This window comes from Glycine soja, chromosome 4 (assembly GCF_004193775.1).
Source record: "Glycine soja cultivar W05 chromosome 4, ASM419377v2, whole genome shotgun sequence".
Lineage (NCBI taxonomy): Eukaryota > Viridiplantae > Streptophyta > Magnoliopsida > Fabales > Fabaceae > Glycine > Glycine soja.
The window spans coordinates 4,621,063-4,633,570 of NC_041005.1; the positions used below are offsets into that span (position 1 = coordinate 4,621,063).

At 34.8% G+C, this 12,508-nt stretch overlaps 1 protein-coding gene across 1 annotated transcript; it reads left to right on the forward strand.

The window, feature by feature from the left end:
- The first annotated feature begins 217 nt into the window (after window positions 1-217).
- Window positions 218-11,737, forward strand: LOC114408324 (pentatricopeptide repeat-containing protein At4g33170-like). Its single transcript, XM_028371349.1, has 7 exons — window positions 218-612; window positions 1,475-2,351; window positions 3,199-3,652; window positions 3,732-3,802; window positions 4,107-4,231; window positions 4,791-5,088; window positions 8,686-11,737. Exons 2-7 carry the CDS (start codon window positions 1,563-1,565, stop codon window positions 11,641-11,643), a joined length of 4,695 nt encoding a protein of 1,564 aa, XP_028227150.1. The 5' UTR covers window positions 218-612; window positions 1,475-1,562; the 3' UTR covers window positions 11,644-11,737.
- Window positions 11,738-12,508: the final 771 nt, after the last annotated feature.

Consider the following 12,508-nt stretch of genomic DNA (forward strand, 5'->3'; position numbering starts at 1 on the left):
ATGGGTTCCAAACCCACTTGAACTGTCTCGCTCCCTCTTGAAAAACACTATTTATGAAGAAAATTTATAGAATTTTGTTAATTGAAAGAAAAAAAGGGCTATTAAGTGGAGTAGTATTCTCTCCAATCTCGAATACCAGCAACAAAAATATTTTCTTCTTAATAAGTGTAAAATATATTTACCCAAGTAAATATTAAGGAAAAACAAAAGAGGGTTGAGGTTACTTTCTTCCCAAATCCCAGTCAGGCAGATCTAATTAATTCATTGAATAATTGTGAACAGTATACAGTAAAGAGTGTGATTTTGTAGAGAGCCAGAGAGGTCAAATCGAGTGGCCAAAGGTTGGGTGTCTTGTTTCGTATTTTTGTGGTGCTGCTGCTGGTATTGGCTAAGAGGCTTTCAAACAGAATCCATTGAGAGAAAAAAAAAAAAAGATGTAAGAGAGAGAAGAAGGAAACCCCAACCCAATAATCATACTCGTACTTGGGATGATATTGGATCATCTCAACCTCAATTTTCTACAATATTAAATAAACAATCACCTTCATTTTTTTTTTCTCCTCTTCATTTCTGATCTCATCCCCATGGATCCCTTTGATTTAATACGCGAAGGTATATATATATATATATATATACACACATACACTCCCATTTGTTTCAGATCTTTTTCTTACGCTTCTCATTAATTTATATATCTTTCATCTCTTTCTTTCTGCGAATTGCAGCTTTGGAATTACTGTTATTGTTGTTGTTATGTGCTTTTTTTGGTCTATTTTCTTAGTCGTTGAATTGCGCAAGATCTCTTTTTGAAGTTCGCGGCTTCTGTATTGGAAGGTTGTGTTCTTTGCGCGCTCGAGCTTTGACTCGTTCGCTGTTATTCCTGTCTTGGTTAATGTTAGTGTCAAATTCGGGTTTGAATGTTCTAGGTTTTGATTTTTTTTTTTAAACGTGTTATTGGGGTTTCTATGTAGGTACTGGTCGGGAATTCTGTGTATTGTTTAATTTCTCTTGGAAGTTGTTTTGTGACATTTTCTGTTATTTAGTACGAAATATTTTTTAGGGTTTTAATCCTTCCTGCTTCAGTTCTGAATTTGGTCAGTGTTCTCAGGAACTTATTCGGGTGTATGTAATGTAAGTTTTGCTATAATTTCCTTAATTTGCGCTGGTTCCTTTTTTGTACAGTTTACCATTATCGGATTCACTTCCAAATTAAAGTGACGAAAAATGGCAAGCTATATTTCATTGCCGTGATAATGAAAAATAGTAGTAACTGCAGTTCTATAGTGGGTTATTTATTTGGCACTTTTTTTATGTTATATGGGATATTATTGAAATTATCTATTGGATGATGTATGGAAATTTTGTGGTGATTTTTTATTTTATTTTTATAAATCCCCCCCCCCCCCCCCCCCCCCCGTTCTTTTTATAGCAGTTTGGTTAATCAACGAGCATGATCAAATTGAACCATTTTCAGGGTTTGGTTGAGGCTGACTGGACATGCGCTGTTACTACTTTTAAAGTCTGTTTATGCTGTAGTTATTTTGTCCATATTTTAGTTAATAATGAACTTATCCAAGAAAGGACCCCTAAGGGATGCAAAGCTATTAAGCCCAAACAAGGCAACAACTCTGAATCCAAATGCAGCAGAGTTTGTTCCTTTTGCCCTCAGATCATCGTCATTATCTGGAACTACCAGCTCGGTAGATGCAACAGCAAAGCTTTCTGCTGCTGGAGCTCTTGGGAAAGCAGTTTTTGATAGATCAGAATCATCCATTTCAAATAATTCTGATGATGAGGTACACCAATACTGGCGATGTCAGCTCCCTGATGATATCACCCCTGATTTCAAGGTCATGGGAGAAGATGAGTCTCGAGTTCTTGATGATCTTTCTTTAGCAGGCTTATCCATACATGATGACAATGAAGCCTCCAGGTTTCCTTCTTCTAAAGGAAGTAAATATATTATAAATGAGCAGGAGGAAATATCTCAACAGCATGTTAATGGCAATAGCTTGGCAGATAAACTAGGGTTTTCCAATTCAAGCTACAGGGAGGACCCATCTTCTGGAAGCTTTTTGAATGTTCTGGCAAAGCCTTGGGAGGGGCCAATTGGGAGTGCTGACCAGTGTATTAGCAGTGGTCAAGAGGGCCTTACTTATGATGACAACTCTATACATGGATACTTAAATGATGTTTTGGTTGAAAATGCAATTGTGGATGATACTGATCTGAATCCTTTGGAGTTTTTAGCTTCCCTGTTCCCTGGTTTTGCAGCAGAAAGCCTTGCGGAAGCTTACTTTGCTAATGGATGTGATTTACATCTGACCACTGAGATGCTCAATCAGTTAGAGGTAGGTTGATTTTCACATAATAACTGAACTGTGGTCAAATTATGGTTCCTTATAAGCTCCTTCTCATGCATTTGACTGTGAAAATGTATGTGTTGTCAGTTACATTTATGCACAATATCTATCTCCTGCTTGTTGCAGTGCAGTATGCTCTTGAGCATTTGAGTAAACTTCTCTACAAACACTTTTAGCAGAAGAAAATTAAATGAATTGAAGTATAATGAATCAAACTTTTCCCATGACTGTTAAAATCAACTCACACACCTCAATTGTTTTAGAAGTTCCGCTCATGTAACTTTTCCATGAGTTGATTTTAGTTTTTGGTAAAAGTTTAACTCATTTTACCTCCTTGATTCGTTTTTTCTTCTTCTCTTGTATAAGTTTGTCCAAATTTGCTCTTAGTACAATACTAAGTCTGATGGCATGGATGCTAAGTATTTAGAGCAATACCTGTGCCTTGTTTTGGCAGGGAAGATCCGGCTCCCTATAAAGTTGTGAGGTGATTCAAGTGCAACCTACCTAGCTTCCAGTTCCTAATCGCTGTTGCCTGGTACTGGGGGGAGCGGTTGTTAGAAATAATCTTATTTTTCAATTTTGATCTACACTCTTTTTGAGTTTAATTTTGTGATAACAGTCCTCTGCAGCATGTTATCCAGGGCCATTGGCATTTATTAACATTTTGTTAGATACATATAATTATGTATTGGTATATGATCAAGTAGTACAATTAGTTCTCCATTCCATGAATACCATAGTCATCTCTTATGATTATTTCCTATTTCTATGGAATATTTTTTAATCTAGGAACTTTATGTTGATAATCTCCCTTTCCCCCCCAACAAATTTGTAGCTTCAAGTTGATGGCGGTTTCAATCAGAATCTGAATTCAAAGACTCTGTCAGCTCCCAATCTCAGTGCAATGGACTACCCTGCACTTACTTCACCAGATGGCCAGACTGCTTCAGTAAAATATGTGGTTGATAATGTCCAACAAAGTGGCAATCCTTACCGATCATTTGACAGTGATGTGCTGCTTTTCAAATCTGGCTCTTCAGTTCCATCTGGGGGTGGTGCTATTGAATTTGCTTCAGCTGTTAGGAAGTTGGCTTCTCAGGATTCTGGTGGTATTTGGAAGTATGAAAAAAATGGCTCTGGTGATGCTGCTATCGGCTCAAGTAGGACTTCAAATGTTCTGGCTAGTGATTACAATGGTGGACAGGGGAGAGCACACTTTGTTGATCGGTTACAGAACGTTGGTTCAGCTCGGGCAGCTCCTGTTTGGCTTGAAACCAGTGATGCAGTTGGTAAATACTTATGTTTATATGCTTCAATTGTGGGATGTATTCTCTGTCCATTATTTTCTTTAACAATTTTGCATGGCAGCAAATATGTTTTCAGAGCTGCGGGAAGAGGCTCGCGATCATGCATGCTTACGTAATGCATATTTTGAGCAGGTGTGTCTTCAATTCATGCTTTGATGAAGTCACTGGCAATTAGAATATGAAATAATGGTTATTTTGGCTTCACACCTCTTACTTGGATCTATTGACACATTCCCTTGACTTTCTCAGCTCATATTAGTGTGTGTGTGTGTGTTTATCTTTGGATATTCAAGTTGACACTGTAGATTCAATAAGAGCTGTTGTTGGGCTGATACCAGTTCAAGAATAAACAACAAAGTCTCTTATTGAGTCATTTGTTTTTGAATCTATTTGACTTTTTTTTTTAAAGTTTAATTGGATTTTAATTTGAAAACAGGCACAGCAAGCCTATCTAATTGGTGATAAAGCCCTAGCAAAGGAACTAAGTGCTAAAGGGCAACTGCACAACATGCATATGAAGGCTGCTCATGGAAAAGCTCAAGAATCCATTTACCGCCAGAGGTTTGTTGTTCCCCAATGCTTTCATTCCTGCTCTCCATGTAAGTTTGGATATAAAAAAAGTTTATATGATGTTACCACCATATTTTGCTGGCCCCACAACCTGTATATATTTATTGACATGAAAGAATTCCTTTTGTTTGGCGAGCTGGCTCTACCCCTTTTGATTGTAAACATATTTTTATTTTTTTCCCCCTTAAATATTTTTTATGCCAATTACTTGTTATTGAGAAGGACAATAATTGTCTCTCGCCTATTTAAGAGGTGTGAACAATCTGAACCCTTCAAATAGAATTTTGTGATGCTAATTTGTTACCCGTTTGCTTCTAAAGAAAACTGTATGAAGCATGAGTGTATTTTAACTCCATGGAGAACATATACTGCACTAAGTTGCTGCAGCTCTTCCTTTTTCTTTGTCACATGTACAGGCTGCCTAACTGTTTATTTCTGGAATGATTACCGAGTCCTATACTCCCATGCCATATCACTGTATGAACCAGAATGTTTATTTACATTGTTTGTTGGGTTCTGCCTCAGTCATTGCAAGTGTTGCTTTTTTCAGAAATCCAGTTGCTCCAGAGGTGCAGGGCAATGGAAGAGGAAATGAGAGGATAGTAGACCTACATGGGTTGCACGCAAGTGAAGCCATTCATGTGCTGAAACATGAGTTGAGTGTGCTGAAAAGCACTGCCATAGCTGCCGAGCAGCGTTTGCAGGTTTATATTCTTGTGGGGACAGGTCATCATACCAGGGGTTCTCGCACTCCTGCGAGACTTCCAATAGCTGTACAGCGTTTTCTTCTTGAAGAGGGCATTGACTTCATGGAAACTCAGCCAGGCCTACTACGTGTTGTGATATATTGAACCAGCCAAGAATGTGTACAAGTTTTTTGACACAGTATAAAGTCCACCAACACGGACATTTTAGTTATTGTTGTATCTGTATATGCCCGAAGAACAGGAAAAAAAAAGAAGAAAAAAACAGTTAGGGGAGAAGGAAAGAGAAGGGTTGTAGCAGAATTGTATCGTTAAGGTTTAGGGGCAGCGTCATTTTCCTTCCGTTAATTTTGTACCCTAATTTTTTTTTTTTATTCAGATGTAACTGATAGAATTCAATTACCCTATAGAACAATTGATTTTCCAAATTAGATTCAATGCCAAACAATTTATATCTCGCAACCTTGCAAATTAGACTCAATTACGCGATAGAACAATTTATTACTATATACGATTTATTTTAATGGTGAGAAGAATTCCATGTAGTCACAAAAGTGACAATCCATCTCCCACTGCAATGATCATGGCCTTGGTATTATCCCGGAGATGAGAACCTTGTCATGTTAATAATGATTCCAGCAAGGTTGAGAGAGACATACTATTTACTAGTCTCACGCAGATAATAGTCTCAACTCTCAGGTGTGTCTCTTTCATGTATGTTCCTTACTAGCACGAGAGATTCAAACTGGGTTTAAATTTACATTGTTTACCTAAACACAAGTTTTGCTTGGAGTAACCCTCCAATTTCATCTCATAGAAATAAATAAAAAACTTATAATTTTGTTTTTGGTAAAGTAGGAAAACAAAGACAGAAAAAAGAAATTACAAAGTAGACAGATCAAGCTGTAATTAGGCAAGAATGCCAACAGGGGATCAAACCAAGCTCCTATATTTGAGGAAGAGGACATTCTTTTTAATCTGATAATATTTTTGAAACACCGATTAGCTGGATGCATGATTTTATCATTTTTCACTTGGAAAATAGGAAAAATGATAATTTTTTTGGTACATATGAAAAATATTACTTTATCAAAACGATTGTTCTATGACAATTTTTTAATTGAAAACATGTGAAAAAAATTATATAGTAAGAAAATAAAAAATACATGTTCGTATCGTATGCATAATTTTATCATTTTTAACTTCGAAAGATAGGAAAAATTTACTTTTTTTGGTACATCTGAAAAAAATTACTTTATCAAAACAGTCTATGACAATTTTTTTAATTGAAAACATGTGAAAAAAATTATATAGTAAGAAAATAAATAATACATGTTCCTATGGTATAAAGATTTACCATGTCATTATCTAATTAAAAATTACTCTTTAAAATAATTTTATTAATTTTTAGGCTAAATTGTAATTTTGATTTTCTTATAATTTTAAATCTACGATTTTGATTCTTCTATGTTTAAATCAAGACATTTAGTCTCTTATTTTTCACATTGAGTAATTTTGATTTTTTAGTTGATCATCTATAATCAAACATTGATTTTAGAATTAAACTCATGACATTTTATTCAAAAATAAGATAATAAACTATCAAGACACTTGTTTTGTTTAATTAACTTTATAAATATTATTTTGTATATATCATTAGTCAAGAGTTATCAATTTTTTTCGAATTATAAAAATTTATAAATTAATAAATATTTAATATATAATTTTATTTTATATTATGGTATATATTTTAATTTTGAATATTTTACATATTTTAATTTTAATTTTACAAATTAATATATAAATTATTTTTAATCTAATTATATAAATCAAAATAATTACATCAATCAATATGTAAATTATACAAATTAATTAAATTTATTTTAATGTGTAAATTATTTTTATTCTAATTATATAAATTAATAAAATTATAATATTTGATTTTTTAAGGAAACTTACTTGTTAATATTTTCATTTTAACTGTAAGAAAATTATTTAGTAAATAACTTATTAATAACAATTATTTAAATAAATAAAATTACACATGTAAATTACTTTATTTAATTTATAAAAATTATGTAAATTTATTTGTATCTATAAATAATACAAGTTTTTATATTAATTATGAAAATTAATAAATTTTTAATTTTAGGACTGTTTAAATATTATTTTAAATTTACGTAGTTTGTATAAATTACATAAAATAATTTTTGTAAAATATATATATATATATATATGAGTGTGTGTATATATGTATGATAGATGATGATGTTTCACATGAGATTGACTTTTTTTTATGTGAGAATAAAAATCTTATCTTTATTCGTTAGTTTAAAATTAAAGTCTTGTTTAATCATAAAATTTCTATCAGATCTACCAAACAAAAAATTAAATATTTAAAACATTTAATTTATGTCAAGATCGTCACTATAATCATCCTCATTGTTGCAATTACCACCACCATGATCATCATCATGACTACCAATGTTGACACTAACATGTCACCAATGTCGTGATTGTCACCATGACTATCAATGGTGATCATGATAGTGATGTTGTGGTGATGGTGGTAGTTGTAGTGATGATCTTGACATAAATTAAATATTTAAAATATTTAATTGTCTAGTTCTTATAGAAATTTTATGATAAATTTAAATTTAAAATGTGTTAACCTTACATTTCAATCTTAATCAATCTAAGATGATGATGACTTTTCTCACACGAGAATCATCCTTATATGATACGTCATCTATATATATATATATATATATATATATATATATATATATATATATATATATTAGTTTATGTATATATATTTTTTATATTATAATAAAATAAGAACAATATTTTACATATAATAATTTATTAATTTATATCAAAATAAAATTTTATAGTGAAAATACACGTGAAATTAATATTAAATATATTTAAATATTAAATATTTATTTTTTATTAGAATTTTTTATAATTAAAAAAATCAACAACTCTTGAATAATGGTATATGTAATATAATATTAACTAATTAAAACAATTGGTTTAGTGGCTTATAGTTTTGTCTTTTAATAAAGGGTGTTGAATTTAATTCCTACTAATATTTTTTTTGTTTTTCATTTTTATGTAACATCAATATTGTGAATTTGAAATTATAAGAAATTAAAATTACAATTTAACCTAATTTCTAACTAGTTGATAATTTAGAAAAAAAAGTTACTTTTTTATATAAATATTGTTATACTTTTCTTTTTAATCCTAATTTTTATACACTCAAACAATAAAAATATTTTATTAATACCTCTTATTTTTTTAATCTCTTTCTTGTTTCATGATCACATATGTGTTCTCTAAAATGTCTATGTCCCTTGGTTATAGAAAAATTTTCTTTTCTTTTATATCAGCCAACTTTAAAAAAAAATACTACTATTTCTTTAATTGGTTTAATTATCTATTTAATTTTTATAGTTTTCAAACTTATTCTTTTTAATTTTTAAGGTATAACAAGCAAATTTTTTAGTGCTGAAATTTATATTTTAATTCTTAAGAGGTCTTGCAGTTAAACACTAAAAATTTTACTTATTATTAAATTTTAGAGACTGCTTATTAAGTAAAAAAATAAATTTGAAAACGTAAAATCTAAATGAATAATTAAACTTTTTTAAAAGAAATATGCATGCCCCTGTACTGAAACAGCTACCAACAATTCTCCAAACTCGTGTTGTAGGCAACATGATCGGAGACTGAGTTCCGAACTCGAAGATGCACTTGCGACTTCGAGCTGCCACTTCCACTGCAAACCCATTGACCCCACGCGCTCACCTCATCCACTCTCTCCCTCAATGCTTCTCCATCCTCCGCCAGGCCATCGCCGCCTCCGACTTATCCCTCGGAAAGCGCGCCCACGCCCGCATCCTCACGTCCGGCCACCACCCCGACCGCTTCGTCACCAACAACCTCATCACCATGTATGCCAAATGCGGCTCCCTTTCCTCCGCGCGCAAACTGTTCGATACAACGCCCGACACCAACCGTGACCTCGTTACCTGGAACGCCATCCTCTCCGCCCTCGCCGCCCACGCTGACAAATCCCACGACGGCTTCCACCTCTTCCGTCTCCTCCGTCGCTCCGTTGTCTCCACCACGCGCCACACTCTCGCCCCCGTCTTCAAAATGTGCCTCCTCTCAGCTTCCCCCTCCGCCTCCGAGTCCCTCCACGGTTACGCCGTCAAGATCGGATTACAATGGGACGTGTTCGTCGCCGGTGCTCTGGTCAACATATATGCCAAATTTGGACTAATCAGAGAGGCACGCGTTCTGTTCGACGGAATGGCTGTGAGAGACGTTGTTCTCTGGAACGTCATGATGAAGGCTTACGTCGACACATGTCTCGAATACGAAGCGATGCTTCTCTTCTCTGAGTTTCATCGAACTGGATTCCGTCCCGATGACGTCACTCTCCGCACTCTCTCGCGGGTTGTTAAATGTAAGAAAAACATTTTGGAATTGAAGCAGTTTAAAGCTTATGCGACGAAGTTGTTTATGTATGATGATGATGGTTCAGATGTTATTGTGTGGAACAAGGCACTGTCTCGGTTTCTTCAGAGAGGTGAAGCTTGGGAAGCTGTTGATTGTTTTGTGGATATGATAAACTCACGTGTTGCGTGTGATGGCTTGACTTTTGTTGTGATGTTGACTGTGGTTGCCGGTTTGAACTGTCTTGAACTGGGGAAACAGATTCACGGCATTGTCATGAGGTCCGGGTTGGATCAAGTTGTCTCTGTTGGGAATTGCCTTATCAATATGTATGTTAAGGCTGGTTCTGTTTCTCGTGCGAGGTCGGTGTTTGGTCAAATGAATGAAGTGGATTTGATATCGTGGAACACCATGATATCTGGTTGCACGCTGAGTGGTTTGGAGGAGTGTTCTGTTGGGATGTTTGTTCATTTATTACGCGACAGTTTATTGCCAGATCAATTCACTGTTGCAAGCGTTTTGAGGGCTTGTTCGTCTCTTGAAGGAGGTTACTATCTTGCCACACAGATTCATGCTTGTGCAATGAAAGCTGGTGTCGTCTTGGATTCGTTTGTTTCAACTGCTCTGATTGATGTCTATTCCAAGCGTGGGAAGATGGAGGAAGCGGAATTTCTTTTTGTTAACCAAGATGGATTTGATTTGGCTTCGTGGAATGCTATAATGCATGGATACATTGTGAGTGGTGATTTTCCTAAGGCATTGAGGCTTTACATTTTAATGCAAGAAAGTGGAGAGAGATCGGATCAGATTACTCTGGTGAATGCAGCTAAAGCTGCTGGGGGATTGGTGGGGCTTAAACAAGGGAAGCAAATTCACGCTGTTGTTGTGAAAAGGGGTTTTAATTTAGATTTGTTTGTCACTAGTGGTGTTCTTGACATGTATCTAAAATGTGGAGAGATGGAAAGTGCACGCAGAGTTTTCAGTGAAATACCCTCACCTGATGATGTTGCTTGGACTACTATGATATCAGGATGTGTGGAGAATGGACAAGAGGAACATGCTCTTTTCACGTACCATCAGATGAGACTTTCCAAGGTGCAGCCTGATGAGTATACCTTTGCTACCCTTGTCAAGGCTTGCTCTCTTTTAACGGCATTGGAACAAGGGAGACAAATTCATGCAAATATTGTAAAGCTAAACTGTGCTTTTGATCCTTTTGTAATGACCTCACTTGTTGACATGTATGCTAAGTGTGGAAATATAGAAGATGCGCGTGGTTTATTTAAAAGAACGAACACGAGGAGGATTGCCTCATGGAATGCCATGATAGTAGGATTAGCTCAACATGGAAATGCCAAGGAAGCCCTTCAGTTTTTCAAATATATGAAATCTAGGGGTGTAATGCCAGATAGAGTTACTTTTATAGGGGTTCTTTCTGCGTGCAGTCACTCTGGTTTGGTATCTGAAGCCTATGAGAATTTTTATTCCATGCAGAAAAACTATGGTATTGAACCTGAGATTGAGCACTATTCTTGTCTAGTTGATGCCCTTAGCCGTGCAGGGCGGATAGAAGAAGCTGAAAAGGTGATATCATCAATGCCTTTTGAAGCTTCTGCTTCAATGTATAGAACATTGCTTAATGCTTGTAGGGTTCAGGTTGACAGAGAGACAGGAAAGCGTGTAGCAGAAAAGCTTTTGGCCTTGGAGCCATCTGATTCAGCTGCTTATGTTCTTTTATCCAATGTTTATGCGGCTGCTAACCAATGGGAAAATGTGGCGAGTGCTAGAAATATGATGAGAAAAGTAAATGTGAAGAAGGATCCTGGGTTTAGTTGGGTAGATTTGAAGAACAAGGTGCATTTGTTTGTAGCCGGTGATAGGTCGCATGAAGAAACTGATGTGATATATAATAAGGTGGAGTATATTATGAAGAGGATCAGAGAAGAAGGCTATGTCCCTGACACAGACTTTGCACTTGTTGATGTAGAAGAAGAAGATAAAGAGTGTTCTTTATATTATCATAGTGAGAAGCTAGCAATAGCGTATGGGCTTATGAAAACTCCACCATCCACTACATTAAGGGTAATTAAAAACCTCAGAGTGTGTGGAGATTGCCATAGTGCAATCAAATATATATCAAAGGTTTTTAAGCGAGAGATTGTTTTGAGAGATGCAAATCGATTTCATCATTTCAGGAATGGGATTTGCTCTTGTGGTGATTACTGGTGACAATTGAATGTTTCCCTTAACACTATCCCATTATTTAAGTGGGCTTATGTGAGAGCCATTAGCTAACCTTCCTTTGGTTGGCTCCTCTTTGTCATTGACTTGCAAAGTATGCACTAGCTAGGTATAGAGATACACTTGATTTCAGTCTTTAACACATTGTTGTCGAACCGGACCAAATAGGTCGGTTAAACCAAAATTCAGTTGCTGGGCCAGTTTGGTCAATCTTCAAAACTGGTCTTATAAAGAATTAGTTGTTCAAAATCGGCTAGAACCAATCCGGACTTGTTTGTTGGAAAAATATTTTTTTAATAAAACATTTAATATTATAATTTATAATGATTGATACAATTTTATCTTAATATTATGATAATGGATAAGTATTTGAAGCAGCCTTTACTATAACTAAAAAGCTCATTGAGTTTGTGTGGCCTAAAGGAGAGAAATGGGAAAGATGAAAATAAATAAGAGAAATAGGTGGTAAATATAATAAATTTTAAGAGTGTTTGATTTTAGAGAAATAAGAAAGAAATAGGATAGCCAGAAATGGGAAAAAGAACCAAAGAATTATTCACAATTGATATCGGGTTTGGATGTTTGAAACTTGAACCCGAATCCAACCAAACAAAAACGATCTTGCATGCAAGTTGTATCTTTGAAAGGAGGTGAATTTTATGCGTTGCACTACAATTGCACTTGTCATCTTTCTCAAACATAACGCATCTGCTTATAACAATTTTCTTTGACACGAGATCATGCCATTTGCAAGCTTTAGTTTCTGCACTTATGCCTAAGAGAACACACGCTAGAAACTCTTGTTATTAAGCCTTTTCCTTTTGTTGTTAGGAATATGCACATGACCAATATT